Genomic DNA, 19,863 nt, shown 5'->3' with positions numbered 1-19,863 from the left:
AGTCGAGGGGAAGAACAGCAGTACTGTCATGAAACGTAGCCGCTGTAATACTTGTGGCTAAGCTGCGGCGCAAACCGACTGCTAATTTAGTGTTTGTTTGCCGTTTACGGATTTGTTTTGTCTAATCAGTCAGATTGCTCGTTTACTCCCCGCGGTCGACCAATCACAGCCGTCTCGTTACAGAGCAACAAAGTCGACGGGCTGAGACGGCAACGCGGCGGCGAGTCCTGACAGCGGCTGGTTTCATTTTCAAAGCTAAGCTAAACGGCTGCAGACGTGTCCTGCTCTCGGCAGAGGATTTAACTGCAGCTGTGGGGACATTTCAAGAAATAAGGAGGCAACTGGCAAAAAAATAAAATAAAAAAACACTGGCAACCGACAACCTGCAACACAACCGGATGCATCATAAATTTGATCGTTTTGAAAAGGCTCCGAAAAAATGTCCACCATCGGTCGGACACACACACACACACACACACACACACACACACACACACACACACACACTTCAGGTCACTAAAAAAAGCTGAACGCTGGTTTCATCTCCAGGTTGTTTTAGCTCAGCATTTGTTGTTTGTTTAGCGGTTAACCGCCCTTTACTCAAGCGCTCTGGCAATTAGTGCAAAAGAGCAACAATGAGAGAGAATAATTGGGGGGGGGGGGGGAGGTGGGGGTAGAGTTATGGGACGTGTAGCTAAAAGCGGCACAATAGCTACACCGGCGACACGAAGCTAACACGCCACAGTCGTGTTTTATAAACCGAGAAACTGTTCAACACGCCCCAAAAGTGTCGGTCGCAACAGTTGCCAACGTGGCGAAAAACAAGAGGGGTCCAAAATTAAAGTGTTTGCTTTTGTAGCGAAACACGCTAACTCGCGCTGAAACTGCAGGAAATCAAGAACAACTAAAAAGTTGCGGCAGTTCTCTCAGCGACTTTCATGTCAGCGGATCAGATAATTCCCGTAAATTCCAAGTTTGTCCGTTTCAGACAACGAGGGATGAAACGGCAGCGGCTCCTTCAGCTGCCGTCGACGCCAATTTGCCCACCTACGTGCGCGGTTACGGCCCCCGAGAGCCGAGCTGTAAAAACACTCAGAAATTCAACGTGGGCGGTTTTTGTGCGTTTGAGCCTCAAGCTGTTTTTCTGTAACGTATCGATTACGAGGAAAAACACAAAACCCTCAAAATTAGTAATCTGACCCCCCAGGAGAGAAAATGCGTCGCTCCTCCTCTTCTCTTCCGATCAATTTCTTTAGTTCTTTTTGACAGAGGATCAAAGCTCACTTTTCTTTTATTTCTCTTCATTCTTCAACTGTGTAATTCAAAGAGAAGATCAAAGGTCAGTCGCCGTCATGTCTTCATATGACACGTGTACTTAGAGATGGACAGATGGGGGGGGGGGGGGGGTTGAAAGGAGACGATGAGTCCACTCACCTGAAGGAGCCGCCATGTTTTATTCATCGCCATCAAGCTGCTGAATTCACTCCAAATCGAATCCGCCCGCCGTTGAGATCAAGCTCGAGGGTCGACGCGTGACTCAATGATCAGATTTTTAGATATAAGGGCCGGGGGGGGGGGTCATGTTTCTACCCCCCCAACACTATTAAAAAAGCAATTAGATTTGTTTTACATGTACAAATACGCAGGTTGGGAAAGGCAGTAATGGCCAAGAGTCCGTTAGCGCGATAAGCTACGCCACACGGGAATTCAGAACGATTACGAGCGCCGGACTCGTCTCTGGGCTTTCATTTTTCTTTGTTTTCAGCTTCCTTTGTTCTTATCTTCGACCCACCGTTTCACCCGCTGAAGTAAATTAAACCAAACCTCCAAATCGCCGCCGTGTTTTCCGAGACTCGGCACCGAGGTCGTGACGTCACGCCCGCGTCCGACGCAGGAGCTGCGATCGACCGCTCGGGCCACGTGGGCGTTCTCCGGGTTCTGTCGGCCGTTCAGGTACGTGCCCGGTCAACGGGGGGCGCCGTTCTGCTGAGAAAAGGTTCATTTATTCTGTCGGAAGGAGCGACCAAGGGAACTTTAGCCTAAAGCAAATATCTTAAGAAAATACAAGGAACTGAAGAGACAAATTATACAAAAGCTCCGCCCACTGAGACGCGACATGTCGTGAAATTTGGGGCTAGCGTAATGCTAGCCATTAAAGTTGCTCTTCGGCACGAGTTTTGAGCCGCTCAAAAAGATCAAAGTGGACTACAAAGATCATGAAAGAGAAAAAAATGGAGAGAAACAGCATCTTCCATCGATATCTTATTAATACACATAACAGCAGAATTTTAATTAGTCTTTGGATTCAATAAAATTGGTTGAACCGACAGCAAGAAGTCAAACAAAGTTTTTCGTATGAAGCCTAAAAAAAATCTAAAGTTGCCCAAATCCAGACAGATGCTACAAGAACATGAAAGATCAAGATGAAAAACAAAGTATAACTTCATTAAAACTTTATTTTTTTAATCCCCCCCCCCTCAAAATCCTCCAGTCAGCATTAATCAGACATGCTAATAGAACCTCGTTAAAAAAAAGTGCCTTTCCTAAAAAATTAAACATTTTTTAAGGCCAGTTCCCCAGGCTCAGAGGGCTAGCTTGTTAGCATTTGAGTTAGCTCAGGTGATGAGAAAAAATTTGCTTTAATTGATTCGCCAAAAAAGCTTTTTAGCTGGTTGTCCATCGAACTACAGGGAAACATTAGCATCTGTTAACGACAGTATCAAAGCTACATTATTTTTTATTATTATGTTTGTTTAGGGGGGTGTTTGTTTGTTTGTTTGCTAGCCTCACCTGGAAAGGAAGCTCCAAACACACCTGCTGACTTCCGCGACAAATTGGGGACAATATTGAAGTAGGAAGCAGCTTATTTAAATACCGGAAGTTGCTAATTAAGACTGTACCAACTGCCCGGAAGGATGGGTGCCATGATTCAATTTAGCTGTTTGGAGATTGTTTTCGCTAATATTCATCGATCTATTGTTGTCATCTACAGGTTAATTGTATGTCTTGTTTTCGCGCATTTTGTTTGCTCAGTTTGCTTCCGGTTGTAGATCCAGAATGTGCTTTGCTTTCAGCGCCGATATTTGCGTCGCTAATATTTGCGGGAAGCGGGCGAGACGTCAGCCCGGCGATCACGTGACGGGGTCGCCAGACCGGACGAAACCATTGGTGACGTTTCACGCACACTGAGGCTCGTATAAACCCAGTTAATGGGTCGCATTTTCGGGAAAACGTGAGCTTGGTCAGAGTTCGGTTTCGGTTCTGGGTTTGTCCCAGTCTGGGTAAACACACCGGCTTTAAATTTCCTCTGGATGTCCCGCTTTAACCTCATCCTGCTCCGGCTTCCCTTCAAAAACCAGCGCAACCTCCTCGTTTCTTCTCATTTTGCACACGATGAAGGTAGACGACGAGCCGCAGGAGGTCACAGTGCATTAACCACACTAATAAACCCATTACGCTGCCAAGAAATGGGGTCCAAATGAGGAGGGGGGGGCTGAGTTTGGAGGAGAAGGAGGCGGGAGGAAGAACCCTCGCCGACGGATGTCGACGTACGTACATCTGTGCACCTCCGAGGGGTCATTTACGCCAGAATATGCCGGGATGTTTGCGGATCGGGATGCACTAACCCTTTTTATTTATTTTTTTGCGGCTCATGAGTAAGTACGTGGACACACGCACGCACGAAGCGCACGCGTCCTCCGTCTCTCTCCCCCGGTGCTCTGCTGCCACCCTGTGGCCGAGTGCGCCGCTGCAGGGCGCCAAAGCAATCAGGTTTCCATGGAATTTGTCGCGCGCACAGTTGTGGCCAAACAAGACATTCATCACCATCACGCCCCGCCCCGCCCCCCCCCCCCCCCCCCCGGATTGATGAACCATCAGAGCACGTTTCATGGCGTTCGCTTTATATTGATAAAGCGATCACGGGCGCCTTTTCTTCCGCGCCGCTCTTTTCTGGGCTCCCGAGACGAATGGGGTGTCAGAGAGGTTCCTCCCCACATTCCTGCCCCCCGCTGGGAGGAGGGATCCAGGAAGCAGCTCGGGGAATTGGATGGGAAGGGTCGGCCTTTGGTAATCAGTGTTGGTGGAGACCATCAGCGGGGGAACGCCGTTTTAACGCCGGTTACACAAATAACCAGAAACACACACACACACACACACACACAGTGTCTCCAGTATTTTTTAATTTATTCCTCTAAAGTATACAAATATTCACACACACAAAATGTTCTCAAAAATCCCTCGTGTCTTCGTAAACATTCGTTTCTCTCCGCGTCTCACACCTCCCGCCGCTACGTCCTTCATTGTGCGCTGTACAGTGTGTTTCTCCTAGAAACGGAGGCCGCCGGCGTGTCCACCGTGACCTCTGACCCCCTCAGGCCCTGGGAGGGTGAAATCACAGTGTGGAACTCTTGACATCTTTAAGAGTGTGTGTGTGTGTGTGTGTTCAGCTGATGACCTTTATGCATATGGCACTATAAATACAGACAATCTGACCCATTTTCGGTGTTTAAGACACAAAATCAAGTACTGACGGAGGACGACTGGTGCATAATCGAGACCCTCCGGGACCCCACAAGGATAGAAATCCACTAGTGCGTATACGTGCGTACATATGGAGACGTGCACCGGATAATGGTGGCTCTGCTATTGCCGTGGTGCACCTGCACCGCTGCCGCCCACCTGTCCTCCCTCACACCTCCGGGACGTTTGTCCCCCGCTCGTTTCCGTGACGACGGGGAAAGCGGTAGTGCAACTAAGTTTGAGCGGGATTCTTCTGGGTTTTCCGAATGAGATTCAGAAGCAGGAAGAGTCTTTGATCTGAGCGGGAGGGGGGGGGGGGGGGGGGGGGGGGTGGTTGGGGACCAGGTTTGGGTTTTTTTTGGTTTTGCATTCATAGCAAATAAATAGAAAACTGTGCAGGTTTGGGATTAAATCCAGCCGTCGTCAGGTTCCTCCGGAACAAACCGACCCGCTCTGGAAGGACGAGGCGTCTGAGGCGTTCGGGGCTCCCCAGTTGAGCTACATTCCGTCTCTGACAGGAAGTGATGTAGGAAATGAAATGTTTTAGCTTACAGTGACCATTGTTGTTTTTTTCATATATTAGGGCTAAAACGTTATTTTTTTTCTCTCCAGTCAATCTGGCAGTGTCATTTTTTCTTCTTAAATAAGCTCTTTAGTTTGGAGGAGGAGCGCCTCATCTTTTCTCCGTTGTCGCTGGAGTCCTGGGAGGAGGCGCTCTGCAGTTTGCGGTCCGTCCCGAGGCTCCGCCCCTCCGAGTCCAGAGAGGTGAGCGACGGGTTGCGCCCCACCTTGGGCAGCATGCTCACGGGAAGCTGGCCGAAGCTGTAGGACTTCTCCAGGATGCCGTTGTACGTGCCCTTTCCCGTCTGAGAGGCCACGCCCCCCTTTGAGAAGGTCATGCTTTGGGACTCCGGGATGGCGAGGGGCAGGTCGGGGGAGCCGAACGGGTGGTGCTCCAAGGACGGGGAGGGCGACGTGGAGGGCGGGCTGCAGGGAGTGGCGGCGGGGGTGGGGGGCAGAGGGGGGGGCGTGGAGTCCCTGAGGCTGCCGCTGCTGCTGCTGTTGCTGCTGCTGGTGTTGGCGGCGCGGGTCAAGGGGCCGCCGGCGGGAAGGACGGCGCCCTGGCCGAAGAGCAGCAGCTCCTCGCGGGAAATCTTGCGGTACGGAGCGTCGGACCCCAGCACGAAGCTTCCGTGCAGCTGCTTCCGGCCGACGGAGTTGAGCGAGTCGGAGTCAGAACATCCCTCCTGAGCTTCCCTGAGGTCAGAGCAGAACACGGGGGTCACCGCCGAGAACCGGCCCCCCGTCCCGGCCCCGCCCCCTCAGCTACGGCTACGTACCCTCGCCTGTCGGAGCTGAAAACCACGTGTTCCCCGTCCGCCTCCGGACGATAGGAGTGGGACGATCCGGCCATGGACAGCAGGTCCGGGTCGGCGGATATCAGCGCCGGCTGCGTGGAGGCCAGCAGGCTCCGGCGGGAGCGGCACAGGCTGCTGCTCCGGGTCAGCGGGGGCCGCATCATCGCCGTCGCTGGGGAGACAGAGAAGACGTCAGGGCTCCCCGGGGCCACGCCGCTCAGGACCCCGCACCTCCCTACTCACATGTGAACTGTGGAATGATGGGAGGCGTGTCCTCGTCCAGGTCGTCCACCCCGCCCGCGATGGGGTAGGGCGGCACGCCCACCCGCGGCATCACCACCCAGCTGTGGTCCGAGTAGAGGGTGGCCGTCAGGCTGGACAGGCCCTGGTTGTTGACGATGGGGAAGCTGCAGAGCTTCTCGATCTGTTGCCAGCGATGCAGCCGCTCCCTCAGGCACGCCGTGACCTCCGACAGAGCTTTCCTTCAACGGGCGGAGGGAAAAACGTTAGGTTCGAGGGCAAAGCCGGGAAGAGCCGCTGCAGCTCGGGGTCCCCTCACTTGGCCTCCAGGATCTTGTGGTCCACTTCGTCCAGCGAGGAGCTGTGAGCTACGTGAAGAGTCCCGAACACGGAGCTCCTCTTCTTCTTGATTTTCTCCGCCTGGTTGAAAGGAGGAGGAGACGCGTTGGGACGGGGACTCGAAGCCGGCGGCGGCAGCGGCGGCCGCGGGCGTGTTCGGGGCTGTTGCTACGGTTACCTCCTCTTTGGCGACGTACAGCTGAAACTCGGCGTTCTGCTTCTTGATGTTGTAGTACTGCACCTCCACCTCGTGGGTGAGCTGCAGCCACTTCTGGAGGGCTTCCGGCACCGACCGCTCCGACTGCATCTGCTTCTCCGCCCGCTTCAGGGCCTTCCGGACCTGCGCCATACGCCAGGGTTGAATCAGAATCGGATCAGGGTTTTTTTTTTTTTAACAAAGAGGCTAATTCCCATTTACTTGTACGAGTTCCTCCTCGGCGTATTTCAGCCTGCTCAGTTCGCACTCGGCGCCCTTCCGCAGCTCTCGCAGCCGGTGCGCCTCCAGCTTGGCGTCGGTGATCTCGTCCTTCATCTTCTGCTCCAGGTTCTGCTTCTCCACCGCCACCGTCCGGTTCTCCTCCTGAGCCTTCTCGAGCCTGGAAGGGAAAAGGCGGAACGTCAGCCGTTTCCCCACGTTTTCCAGTCAGTCCGAGGCAGCTGCACCTCCTACCGGCCCTGCAGGTCCAACAGGCTTTGCTCGGCGTGCTGCAGGCTCTCCAGGTCCTTCATCATCCGGGAGATGTGCACCTTGCTGGACTTGTTCTGCACGTAGGCGAACCAGCAGCCGCCGACGCCGATCACAATGGAGACCATCAGGACAAAGTCCTTCATCCAGTTGTGTTGGGGACCTGCAGACACGTCGGGGATCAGGAGGAGACGGCGGCTTCAGTTTGGGCCGCCAGACACCCCGTCTACTCACGCAGAGGAGGTCCAAACAGCACTGCGTCCAGGGCCTTCAGGTTGAGCTTCTGCTTGTGCCGCTGGTCCAATATCTTCAGCTGCTGGGACATAAAGGACGGCTCGTTCGCAGCGATTCTGGATGCAGTAGAAGAGAAAAAAAGTCGATTAAAGTCTCTTTCAACTGCAAGAAAATGTTATCTTCAAATCAGCCTGATTACAAAGTTGTAAAAATGTTTTTAAAACACCTAAAGCGCGTTTGCAGACAAATATTCCTGATAACTGGAGTGCGCTTCCTCCGCTGACCAGCAGGGGGCGGCATTAGACCGTTAATAGCCGCTGAGGACGTCTGTGAGACGGACAAGGAGCCAGGCTGACCTGGGTAAGGTGTTCCCCGTGACCCGGAAGTCCCGGAAGTTCTTCTCATACTGTGGCAGCTCCACCGAGTCTTTCAGCCACTGCACCGTGTCCTCCATGGTCCAGTTGTGGACTGGACAAAGACGGGAGGTGGTGAAGGAAGAGAAGCACGAGCAGATTATAATAAAGGCTACAGGAGTGAGCAGAGTGAGTGTTTGGGTGTTTGGGTGTGGGGCAGCACCTTCGGAGGTCTTCCAGCCCCTCCACAGCTCCTCCACGGTGATGTGCTGGTCCTCCCGGTGCAGGTTGCTGTGCTTGTTGGTTTGCTGCTGCTTCATGTCCTCTATGATAAACTGCGGGGGTGAAGAGCAACACAGCTGAGCCTCTGACGGGTTGGGGGGGGGGGGGCGCGGCAACGGGGGCTTTTTTTAAATTTTTCTTTTCCGAAGGCATCGGCGGCCGTCGCAGTTTGAGACGGGCTTGCTTTGAAGGGGAGCTTCAGAGAGCCGGCTTTGGAGCTCACGCATGCTTTCTTCTCACTTTTCTTCCCTTTTAGGGACTTTGAGAAGAGGCTCTTTCCACCTGCGCGAGCGTTTCACTCATTTGGTAACGGGATTAAAGGGAAAGAACCTCAAACAAGGAAACCTTCCGAAGAGCTGCCAAAACACTGGCGCCGTTTAGAAAAACAAGAGAAAGGGCCGCGCCAGGAACCCGGGGTGACCTTGGCACCGGCACGCTCTCCCCTTCAGGCTATTAGCCTCCAACATTCCGCTGCTAAAGGACGCTACGCCGCCCAACTTACAGAACTCAATTTGAGTTATTAACAAATGCAAATGCGTTTGTTTACCCATGCAAAACTATAAATCCGGAATATTTACATGTGGATCTCGCTGCTGGGTCTAGGACAAGAGCTAATCTCGTTAGCTGGCTAAACGGCAACCGAGGAACCGTTTATGCTGTCACTTCACTTGGGATACTGCTTCTACACAGGCTAAAATATCTCACTGTGTTAACGTTGTTTTCATGCTAGGCTAGGCTAATACCATTTCTTCTCAACAGATTTAACCGATACCGATTTTTCACATTATTAGCACACTGAAGCTGTTTTTTATGCCGTGAAATTGGACTTTTTGATAATGAGGGATGAGAAGAGACATTTGAGGAGGTGAAATTTGCCCTCTGTGGCGCTAGCATTAGCAGCCTGCTTATGCTAACAGAGGAAGCAAAGAATCTGGGGCCCCACACACATGACATCACGGGTGTCAGCGTAAAAACCATCAACGTTATAGAAAGTTTTAGCGTAACCTGAGGTTTTCCGGCCATCTCGTCCTATTTCACGGTATTAACGATTTGTTCGGCAGCATCACGAGTTTTTACTCGAACGTCCTGTCGAATCGCGACTGAAAAGGTCTGAAAAGCACGAGGTCTGAACTTCTCTTCCGCCTTCCTTCGATTCCTCAACAACACAAATGCAAATTAGCCTCCCCGCTGACGTCGGCGCCGAGGACCCGGCTAAAGAATCGGGCTGAGTCACCGGCGGGACCACAGTGCGCGCGCTAGCGGAGCCAAACAAATGTCCTGCAAATGTCACTCGGCACAAAACTTCCTGGAGCCTCAGCTGCTTACGCAACCCCCCCCCCATCCCGACGAATACGTGGACACGAGGAGGGTAAATGAAGAAGAGACAGCATCCGAGCGTTAGCCTGGCTAGCACGGACAGGGGACAATGGGGCACCGGGACGGGGCAGACAAAGACTCCTCTGTTTGGGCAGAAACGGGCTCCTGTTCCAGACTTTTCCCATGATGCACTGCTCTCCGTTCGGCCGCATCGGTTACAGATTGTGCTACTTCATTTACAGTGTGATGAGCACAAAGAGGGGACATTCTTTGGACTGGTCCACCGGGTCCGACTGTAGGGGCCCCGATCCTGACCTGGGAGCCCCGATCCGAACTCACAAATATTCGTTGCCAAGAATAAACGGGCTCAGGTGGGGCAACACCCGGCCGGGACCCCGACGAGCCCCCGGCAGAAGGGGGACCTCAAGAGCACCGATAATCCGGAAACAGGTAAATCAGTGGAAAAGTGACTTCCTGGTTCTGAGCTATAAATAGAAGCAGCTTGTTGCAATGACAGAACTCACTTCCTGTGTGCTTTAAATATCACGCAACCACCAGACGTTGTGTCAACAGCGGTTAAAAAAAAACAGGATAAAAGTCGCAACGTGCAGATAAACATGCCAGATGTGAACTTTTACCCCTGTCACACAAACCGGTTCTGAAACGCACCAGTTTGCTTTTAAATCTGCTGCCAACATCCACATGAAAAACCCTTTTTCTCCCGACGCGCCGCGTTAGCTCTGATGTGACGCGTCCGTCAACGTCTCCTGGAGTCACTGAACTCGTGGTAGCATTTCTAGCTACTCCCCTACTGGACTGGGCTGAAACGGATCGGTACAGTCCTTGTACAGCGTCTGCTACATGCTAGCCAGGACCCGCCGGTAAATAGAGCCCTGCAGACGTACGACCATCGTCCAATTAGTCGTGTGCGTGCCAGGGGTTCGATTTCAGCCAGGTGGCATCGGGGCGGGCGGGTGACAAGGTCCTGTCACGGCTCTGCTTTTCACCCTCCACCTCAGTAGCGCCGGGGAGGATGTGGTGACACCGAAGACCGGAGGGAAGATGGCCGACTCGGCTCCGCTTCCCCCCCTCTGGTGAAAATTGGAGCCAAACTATTCCCGACATGAGCTGAGCCACGGCGGCGCAATTTAGAGCGTTTGACACACTCGGGGTCAGATTACAGCTCATTCATCCCGCCGATCCACAGTAGCTAACTCGTAGCTAACGACCCTGCCCCCCGTTCTGCTGCTAGAACCATGGAACGTTCTGCTGGGGCAACACTTTTGGGTCTCTATGGCCCCCGGGGCCAAAGTGCTTGAAGTCTAATCCAATGAGAAGCCGCCTGGGAGACATACGATCTCGCTTGCTAATTCCCACTAGCCGCAGAATTTTTGGATCAGCTGGAGGCTTTTTAAGGAACGGAATCAGACAAAATAGTCAAAGTCGATCTGAGAAGGGTCCCTCAGCCGGACCGAACAGTCCTCCTCAGAGGGTCTATGTTCCTCCTTACGCAACAGGCTCCGCGCGGCAGCGGCGTGAAACTGAAACCAAAACCCACGAAGACAGACGGATCTTTTCACGGCCACACGGGTTCGCTTCCCCATGAAATTCCAGTGTTGCACCCAGACGGTCACACGCTCCAGGTCCTGGAGCAGTTAGGAAACGGGTCCGTCCGCCACCACAGAAGCAGAGTGTCCTTATAAAGACAGACCTGGAAGGGGGGGCTTCTGTCCACGGATCAAGCGGGGCCGAGGGCCACCAGAGCCTTTTGAAAATGACCCCTCTGACCCTAAAGGCTCTGGATCATGTGACTCACCAGCCCACGACCAGAGACGCTACACTAACCCATTTCCGGAGCGCCCCGCTTCCAGGAGCGATTTGTTAGACTTGTAAAGTCTTTAGCTGGAAGCTGCGAGCCGAGGCGCGGTTATTCACCTGTCAACACAGGTGCAGCATTGTTGTCGGGCTTTGAAGATAAACGGCTCGATGGTTTCAGACTTTCGCGTGATTCCTCTATCGCACATCAACAGCCTGAGGGAAGAATTCGGAGAGTCAAACTGAACCGGGTCCAAATACCCACCGACACTAAACGCGAGCAGCTAGCATAAACTGCGTTTGATCCTTTGATGCCCGCTTTGATATCATGTGACACTGACTTAAAGAGGCCACCGGGGGCGTTTAGAGATCCCTTATCTGAGGTATGAAACAGAGACGTTTGTGTCTGTCAGCAGCTCAACCAGAGATAATTTAGACCCAGAAGGCTTTTTTTTCAAAATGTATTTCAGGATCGAAGCTAATTTAAGCCGTTCGGTAAAATTAAACCTTCGCCGAAGCTCACCTCCACGCTTTCGTTGACCTCTATCCCGCCGTCGTTGTCGTCGTCCAGCTGCTTGTGGATGTGCCGCAGCGCCTCCAGGCTGAAACGGTCGGCCTCGCTCATGCACGGCGGCATCACGGCCAGGCAGGGATCTGGGGGGGGGAGACTGATCGTTATTTAGCTGAAGGCCAACAACCTTCGGGGGCTCGTGCCGTCGCTCGCAAGGACGGCGACACCTGAAGCACAAGTTGGGGTTTCGATGGAACGCTGCCACTTTCCTAATGATGCAACTTCCTCTGCAGCTAGCAGGCTAACAGCCTCAGAAAAGGGTTTTAAATGGCATCACTATTTATGAAAGGAGGACAGCAAACAGACCAAAAAAAATGACTAAGTAAATCATGCAAATGCTAAGACAAGTATAAGAACGCCGGGCTACATTTTTAACATGCTAGCCCCGCTAACGAACCACACGATGCTAAGTCAGCGGGTTGTTTGGCTGTCCAGTTGAGAGTGAGACATCTGCTGACTTGACCGGTGTCAGGTTTGCATGAGAGGCCGTTTGGGTGCAGGACGCACGCCAGCGGACGCCGGGCGAACCGGCACGGGCCTCGGCCACGGAGACGCGAGTGTTTGAGTTTGTGTCTGCACAGTAACGAAGCTCAACCACGTCAGCTGCTTCGGAGTCTGGGTGGGGGAAAAAAAAGTTGTTGCATAATAAATTTGCTTAGCTCCACAGCGGCGTTTACATAGCTATTGTTTGCATAGCATGAGTGCATGTTTGACCAAGACACTATTCAAATAGCGGCTTGTTTTCCCACATCTAAAACACAAATGGCTGAGAAAGTGCGTCTTTAGCTGAAGGCCTTCGACTTGCTGATAATTATACACCTCTGGTGGCCTAATTCTGTTCCGAAGCATCCAGAAACCTTCACGAAATCCATCTTCAGAGGCTCAGAGACCAAAAAAAGAAAAAAGAAACGGAGATAATTCCCAGATTAGACGAGGGGGAGAAACAAAAGCTGCTGTCAGCGCTGAGGTTGGGCCTCCTAGTGGGATAGTCACAGATGACAGCGCCCGCCGCTCCCACTCCGCCGTCCTATTTTTGAGCTTGTTTTGGAACATTTTCTGGCACCTCAATGAAGGGACCATGTGACAGGAAGTGGCCGCCGCTGACCCCGAGCGTTCCGGGGGGACGCGCGCCGGATCACAACAGACGGAAGGAGCGCTTCCAAAAGACGCCGAAATTGGAAAGCGCTGGGTTATTTTTGCAGCCGTCAGGCTTCCAGCTGTCAGGACGTAGAAGCGGCGGACGCGCACGTGCAGATGTTTTCGCGCGCTAACACACAGCAGGAGGACACCGGCGGTTTACGCTAATTCGGTTTGCCAGAATTCTAAGTGGGGGGGCGAGGCAGGTTTAATTCAAAAGAAGCCGATAACAAAGGCGTTTAGCTGTCAGCTAACGTCTTTAAAGTCAACCCCAAAAGCTTCAAAGGACTTTTTTTGTGCACATTTTTTAGCTTTATTACTTCTGTTGCTTAAATGGGAAATCAGGTGACGAGAAGCTGGATGTTGAGGACTTTTTTTTGGGGGGGGGGGGTTGGTCCCCTGGGATTTTTGGAGTTCTTTGTACAACTGGAAAGGCCGTGCATGACCCCCACCGTATCGTGAGCGTGCAACGTTAGCAGACGAGGTGTCAGAAAACACCCTTTGTTGCGCAGGTTTGACAGATTCTGACAACCCCCCCCCCCCCCCCCCCCGAATCACGTGCGTCCTAATTTAGCTCAGATCAGCTCTCTGACAGGACGGGTGGCGGGGGGGGGGGGTTGTATTTATGCAAATTAACTCATGCTAAACACGAGTGTTCTCCAAAGAACGGATGAATAACCGTCCTGGAAAGTCCTGGAAAGTTTGGACGTTGACATCAAAATGGTTTAAAAGCTTTGAGATCACGTGACACTGACATAAAGGTGCATCCATGTGAGCCACAGGGGGCTTCGTGCATGTTGGCGCTCCAAACACAACCCCCCCCCCCAACACACACCTTGGGCGAGATGACAGACGAGGAGGGACGAGGACTGTAAGACGATCCTCGTGGCGGTGATGCGGAATTAAGATGGCAGGATACGACGGGCTGGACGTGAGACCGTGGCAACCAAACTGTCCTCAGCTGTTTCCTGCTCGCTCTGTTCCGCGAGACAACAGCACCGCTCGCGCCGTCTCAAATGTCCTGCACGGATCAAAGAAACCCAACCGAGAAGGACGAGCGAGGACGCAGCCCTGACGGTGGGTCACGAACGCATCTTTGGGCTCGGTGGACCCTCCCAAACATCTGTCCCTGCCACCAATCGCAGCCACTCAAGCGCCTTCTGTCCACTGGCGGCTGGACATCTGATTTGGTCCCTTTGTTCCCTTTGATTTCCGTCCTTCTCGTGGACCGTGGACAGGCTTGGGAGCCTCACACGGAAATGTGGGAAACAACAACATTTTTGGAGCGAGACAACTGAGACTCGCCGCTGGGCCTGAAACCCTTCATTTCCACCGACATGTGCCGGACAGACAAAACAAATCCTGCAAATGCCAGAACCGGTCCCACCTCTTTGTTCCGTCATTTTAGATGTGACCCAGTGGCTGCGGAGAACAAGTCGGGGCTTGGCTGGGCGCTAACCGCTAACAGAAACCCTGCGGCGAAACTCAGACCAGCTAGTTGTCTCGCTGTCTCAGGCAGCTCATCAAACTGTGACGAGGTCGGTGATTTTCTGAGGCTTCCATCGACCCCAAGAGCAGCAAATCGTCCAGCCGGAGGCGATCCGAACTCCCGACTGTCCGGAATTGCACCGGATGTAACAATTGTGTCAGAACTAAGGGACGTGAGGGGGACTGTGGTGCCAGAGCATACCGGACCTGTGCTGTGGAACATAAGTCACGCTGACGGCTCAGTATTAAAAGCGGGTATATAAAGCTTCAGAGGCTTCTACCATTTCAGCTCCTCAGCAGCCGTTAGCAAGTCTTAAATATCATTCAGCACTTCCAAATGCCGCTAGTATGGTGAAAGGAGACCCGGTCAGAGAGGGACGCATTCTGGGGGTTATTCCCTGAATTAGAAGAGTTCGGACAACTCTTTTCCTCGAGCCGACACAGCCCAGCGCTTCCACTGTACCCAGTTGTGATCCTTGCTTAAGCCACATATCAGGTCAGCGGGGGGGCAAGTACAGCAAAAACGACTGAAGGGGCACTAAGACCCATCCCAGAACTTCCACAAAAGGAGATACTTCTCATGCCGGACACTTCAGGAATGTCCTAATGACAGCGCAGGACAGAGAAGCTCGCTCGCTCCTCACAGGTCAACCGTCCCCAGAAAGTTGGACAGGACTGCGGTCGGGTCCTGAGGTGGCAACAGCCAACATTAGCATTCGGCAGCGGTTTGGCTTTACGACTTGTTTACATTCACATTTGTGTGCTGCGGTCGTTGACAATTCCGGTCCCATCCGCCAGGATCGACCGGTAAACTCTGTCTTCTTGGACGCCACCGTTTCATTTGTCCACGCTGTCAGAGCGAGCTGGCGTAATGGCTTTTGCACGCTCGCGTCACTGGCCTAACACGGGGAAACCCTGCGTGAAAACAATTTGCAGCTGACAGCAGCCAGCAGGTTTGGTCGCCTGCCAGAGTCTCCGGCACGTCTTTTAACTTCCTGCTTCACAGGAGTCACGTAGGTTTTTTTTCCCAAGAAGAATCGGCTAGCGGCTAGCTTCCAAGGGCTGCAAGAGGTGCGCCTACTTCCACGTTTTTTAAAAGCATGCAACGCTTCCTGGAGGACAAGCAGGAGAGCAGAACCTGCAGTTCTAGGGTTTCCTCCGTGGCGCTTGTGTTACCCAACCCAACCCTAACTGGGGCGCGCTCCGATGCAGGAACCTCTGTGGGGCCAGACTCAACAGCGGAGAAATCCACACCTCTCTCTCGGGTCACTCGGTGACGTGCCGGTTCCCGGGGGAAAGTCCCTTAAATCAGGGGTCACGGCTCCTGGAGGCCAGGCTGTGAACACAAATATCCCAAAATCTGTTTACCTCTCCTGAGACCCACAACAAATAAAGCAGGATTTGGTTTGCAGAGCCGAGATAAAGTGTTCCTTCGGCACAGACGCACTTTTTTGGCTTCTTCCTGTCACGTACTATCAGTCTAATGTCATCTTTAGGTGAGGCATAGCTGCAATAATATGCCCCCCCCCCCCACTTCCTCCCAGGCTGAGGCAGGGAGCAGCTGAGCGTTATGACCTACATCCCTCCCCGGGGTCCTTCCGGAGATCATCAAATACATCGACGACCAGTTCGGCAGCTCAGGGATTCAAAATTAGCTTCATCCCAACGTGTGACAGGCCACAAATGGCAAAGTTGTTCCTGATTAGAAGTGACAGGGCAAAAAGGGCCGTAGCTGCACCGCTCGGAGGCGGATCGGGGTCATCGATCGTCGGAAACTCGGCGCTCCGTGTCTGCGGAACCGGAAATTCCCAGGTGAGCTCTCAGTAGCGGTCGCAGCGAGATGGAAAACCTCACCAGCTGCTTTATAAATACACGGTGTTGGGAACGGTAGCCCCCCCTCCCCTCCTTATAGTAGGTCACAAGGCTAAAGCCCCTGGTTGCGGCGGGCAGCAGCTGGGCGAAGCCGACGGGGATCGAGGAGGCGTCTGAGGGTCTTCAGGTCTATAACGGGAGACGCACGTCCTCTTGGCTGCTGTCGGTTCCTCTCACAAAGGACACGTTCCTCCATCCACCGTGCGGTCTGGCTCGCCCCGCCGGATCTGAACCGCCGGGAGAGCGAGGCAGATCCGGTGTTGCAGTGTTGAGAGCGTCCCGTTCTTATCGGAAAATGTCCTCTGCCGACTCAGGACATCACGACCTGTTCATTATCTTGTCACTCCGCGCCCTCGGGGCGAACCGCAAACCCAACCGATGCGTCCAGTTTCCTTCTCATGCAACCTCCCGAGGTTTCCTCGTTCCTGGAAGGACTCCAGCAACACACCTGCCAGGTGAACTGGCGTCACCGGCGTTCCTCATTTATCAAACACAACAAGCCAAGAACAACTCATGTGGATTCACATTCCTGCAGCGGAATGTTACATAAGGCTAAACGGGCTCAACAGAAGAGCTCCGTTTGTTGGGACGCCAGCGAGCTAAACGCACCCCCGTTAAATGGGGAGGAGGCCACGTCCGCGCTCGTGCTGCTAAATCAAGAGCCGAGTCACCGATTTTCTTCTGCCGATAAGCACGACGATGTTCCACTTGCTCTGGTTCCACAACTTCCTGAATATACAGGATGTGCGTGACAGAGACGTACAAGTATAATATAATCATGCGTGCAGGGCAAAGACCAACTTCTCCTTTTCTTTCTTTTAAATGCCGATGGACCACATTTGTGCCACTAAGCAATTGATTTAAATGCTAGTTAGCTTACGCTGGCCTCCAAACAGAGCAAAGCAGTGAGTCCTGGGGGCTTGTGTGTAGCTCGATTTGCTAAACCTTCCATTAACAATCTGATGTCCTCGGGCTTGTGAGAGCCTCTGCACACGCAGCCGCATCGTGAAGACACACAAACCTGAGCAAAACAGAGCAAGTTTCAGCCAATAAGAGCTTTGAGGGCAATCATTTTATCATCTTTGGGGTTTTAGCCCTGCAGCCATCATCCGCGGCGGGGCATTGACCTTCCCCGGGACAGGCCGACGTCGTCGTCTTGAAGGAAGCGTCTGAGCTGAACCCACAAAGTTGTCACGGAAGATTTGAGGGAACAAACTGCGCGGCTATTTAACACCCACCCTGGAATGGTGCTTTTATAGAGACGCTGAGGTGGTGGGGAAGGTCTTCAAAAGGCAGGAGATCAAAGAAAAGGAAAAGAACGGAGACAAAGGTGTAATTTAGCCTTAACGTGACAAACAACCCTCACCGCTGCGAGGCGAGCCACCCCGGCGGATTCAGACACGTCGTCCGTCTCATCCGTCACGGCGTCGTTCCCTCGTTCGACCAGTTCTTCAACGGACACACCGGTTGTTTGTTTGTGGTTACGCTTCTACCGGAGTCCCCAAGGACAGAATCTCTGAGCCCCACACTTGCTCGCCGCCGCTATTAGCGCCGAGCACACCTGCTCAGACGCTTCCTGCGGCGGCTCGGGTCTGCCTGCGAAGGTCAGGAGGAGACCTCGGAGGACCGGACGGCTTGAGCAGCCCAGACGCACGACAACAGACTGTTTTACGGGAGCTCTGGTGGGTCAAAAATGTAGATCGATACAATCAAATGGTGTCGATTGGGGAGCCCCGGCGTGTATGAGGTTATGTCAATACCAGTGTTGCGGAGGGAAGTCACCTGTAGCCCCCAGGCGTCCTTCATCCTACGTAAACAGAGAGCATTCTGGGGGTTTCTAGCAGCGGATCTGAGGGACACCTCTGGAGGACAGCCGTCCTCTGCATTGTGCAGGGAAGGCGGAAAAGGCTCATGAGTCACTCTGCATTCAAGCCCCATGCGGAGGGCATTCCTCGGCATTCCCAGAGAAAACCACCGGGACGTGGGGGCGTGAGGGGGGGGGGGGGGAAGTACAGAGGAGCCACTGGTACCCGATCAGGCTTACCTGTGGTGGCTACGTTTGTAGTGTCGGCTGGCCGGTTGTGGAGAGTCGAGTGGGTCCAGTCGGAGCCCAGTACCGCATAGATGACGAGTCCGCGCAGCAGCGCGTTCAGCAGCCTGTGGATGCAACTCATGGCGGAGGGACGGGCTGGATCTGGCGATTATCGTGACCGGGAGCGGGGATGGAAGCGCATAAAGATGTGTCACACCGCAGTGGGCGGTCAAAGAGAAATAACGAGTTCTGGTGGAACAAATGTGAGGTTCTGGGGGAGTGGGAGGGGGTAAAATCCACCGCAGCGGCGGACGGGTTCGCGGAACCAACCTACCGGCTAGCAGCTCGTCGCGCACAACCACGCTAGATAATAGTTCATGGCGGGTTGGAGCCCAAACTACTTTAGAAGACCATCAGGTGGGGGGGAGGGTCTGCGGGCGTCCGCGCCGGATGGGTTCTCCAGGATTCCGAGAGGCGACCCCATTTTCCAGTTTGTGTTTTTTTTTTTAATCAGCTGATGGCGGGTAGTGGGAAATGCTAACAAATTAAAGCGGCGGAGGAATTCCCGAAGCAGAGGGAGGATATCCGCGGGATGGAGATAGCATCGGGGGCTGAGAGGAACCCTCACGTAGGCCTGGGTCTCGCCAGGACATGGTCTGGGTACTTCCACGGACGGAGCATAAACACCGGCGACGGCTCCAGCTCACTGAACCCTCCCGGGTCCGCCTCTTCACGGGAAAGTGCCAAATCCCGCTGCATCAAAGAGAAACAAACAAACAAAAAAAAAAGGATGGAAAAATAACGATAAACGGTCAGATTCTTCCTTCCGCGGCTGCCGCTAATCCATCCCGCACCGACGCCGGCCCCGAAAAACGCTCTGGGACTTTGAGAATGAAGTTTTTCACGTCATGGCTCTGGCAGATTGTGTGTCCCGCTGTCACGCTGAGCCGCGCGCCGGCTGATGCGGACCGGGGGGAGGGAGAGCCGAGCCGAGAGGGCGGAAGTTGCTATGCAAAGACGGGCGGGGGCGGCTGACGGGGCTTTAACTTGGGCACCGGCGGCGGGACACTCACGGAACTCCTCCCCCACCACAGCCGTTATTTCGGTATTTTGTCTCGGGAAGATAAGCGAGGGTCGTCCGAGCGGAGGGTTACTCCGCCTAAAACTTTTTTTTTTGGAGGGGGGGGGGGGATTAAATCCGAGAACGGCCGATTTGTCGCTTCCTCCTCCCTCGTGTTGGGAGCGACGCAACTTTTGCTGCCAGCCGAGCGATCCTATTGGCTGGAGTGGCCCAACATGGCAGCGCCTGATTGGCTGCCTCAGATGGCATTTTCCCTGGGTGTTTATGACGCTCGACGCGGGAAAAAAAACCCACCTTAAAATCATTGAATATCTGCTCACCCGGACACACAGGGAATAAGTGAAAGAGCCGTATCAAAATGTACCTTTCAAGAAACATTTCATCCGGAGAACCACCTCGCTGCTTGTTTTTCGGTCGTCAACCACTGAAAAGTTGCTCCAATGACCCGAGGTCTCTTCACACCGATGTAAATAAAGTTATTTTCTCCGTAAAGTGGTTGGATCCCAAGGAAAAACCGTTGTACACAATGTAGCATCTT

The 19,863-nt window shown here is 53.4% G+C and overlaps 1 protein-coding gene and 1 long non-coding RNA gene across 5 annotated transcripts; both read right to left on the bottom strand.

The window, feature by feature from the left end:
- Window positions 1–1,251: 1,251 nt before the first annotated feature.
- LOC105416849 (uncharacterized) lies at window positions 1,252–2,842 on the bottom strand. 2 transcript variants are annotated; one of them, XR_003889393.1, is made up of 4 exons: window positions 2,791–2,842; window positions 1,825–1,983; window positions 1,435–1,600; window positions 1,252–1,312 (listed from the first exon to the last, which is right to left on the bottom strand). It is a non-coding gene; the product is annotated as an uncharacterized lncRNA (long non-coding RNA). The 2 variants fall into 2 exon arrangements; XR_964756.2 differs by having other exon boundaries at window positions 1,825–1,986; window positions 2,791–2,841.
- Window positions 2,843–4,161: 1,319 nt separating this feature from the next.
- stim2b (stromal interaction molecule 2b) lies at window positions 4,162–19,391 on the bottom strand. Of its 3 annotated transcripts, none has more exons than XM_029839940.1 (13): window positions 18,579–19,391; window positions 18,257–18,406; window positions 11,668–11,798; window positions 7,954–8,065; window positions 7,734–7,845; window positions 7,378–7,493; window positions 7,129–7,306; window positions 6,877–7,054; window positions 6,637–6,798; window positions 6,439–6,539; window positions 6,123–6,361; window positions 5,862–6,051; window positions 4,162–5,778 (listed from the first exon to the last, which is right to left on the bottom strand). In XM_029839940.1, exons 2-13 carry the CDS (start codon window positions 18,384–18,386, stop codon window positions 5,148–5,150), a joined length of 2,280 nt encoding a protein of 759 aa, XP_029695800.1. In that variant the 5' UTR covers window positions 18,387–18,406; window positions 18,579–19,391; the 3' UTR covers window positions 4,162–5,147. The 3 variants fall into 3 exon arrangements, with proteins under 3 accessions (XP_029695800.1, XP_029695801.1, XP_029695802.1); XM_029839941.1 differs by lacking the exon at window positions 18,579–19,391 and adding an exon at window positions 17,579–18,092 and having other exon boundaries at window positions 18,257–18,318; XM_029839942.1 differs by lacking the exons at window positions 18,257–18,406; window positions 18,579–19,391 and adding an exon at window positions 15,595–15,653.
- Window positions 19,392–19,863: the final 472 nt, after the last annotated feature.

This window comes from Takifugu rubripes, chromosome 8, assembly GCF_901000725.2.
Source record: "Takifugu rubripes chromosome 8, fTakRub1.2, whole genome shotgun sequence".
Lineage (NCBI taxonomy): Eukaryota > Metazoa > Chordata > Actinopteri > Tetraodontiformes > Tetraodontidae > Takifugu > Takifugu rubripes.
This window is presented reverse-complemented; position numbering and strand designations above follow the sequence as displayed.

What these genes read in the sequence shown, in the direction of transcription:
- stim2b (XM_029839940.1), bottom strand. Translation starts at nt 18,386, where the DNA reads ATGAGTTGCATCCACAGGCTGCTGAACGCGCTGCTGCGCGGACTCGTC. An exon ending in GCTGTTTGGACCTCCTCTGC is followed by an intron (nt 7,307 to 7,377) that starts GTGAGTAGACGG and finishes ACGTGTCTGCAG; the next exon opens with GTCCCCAACACAACTGGATG. An exon ending in CTGTTGGACCTGCAGGGCCG is followed by an intron (nt 7,055 to 7,128) that starts GTAGGAGGTGCA and finishes TTTCCCTTCCAG; the next exon opens with GCTCGAGAAGGCTCAGGAGG.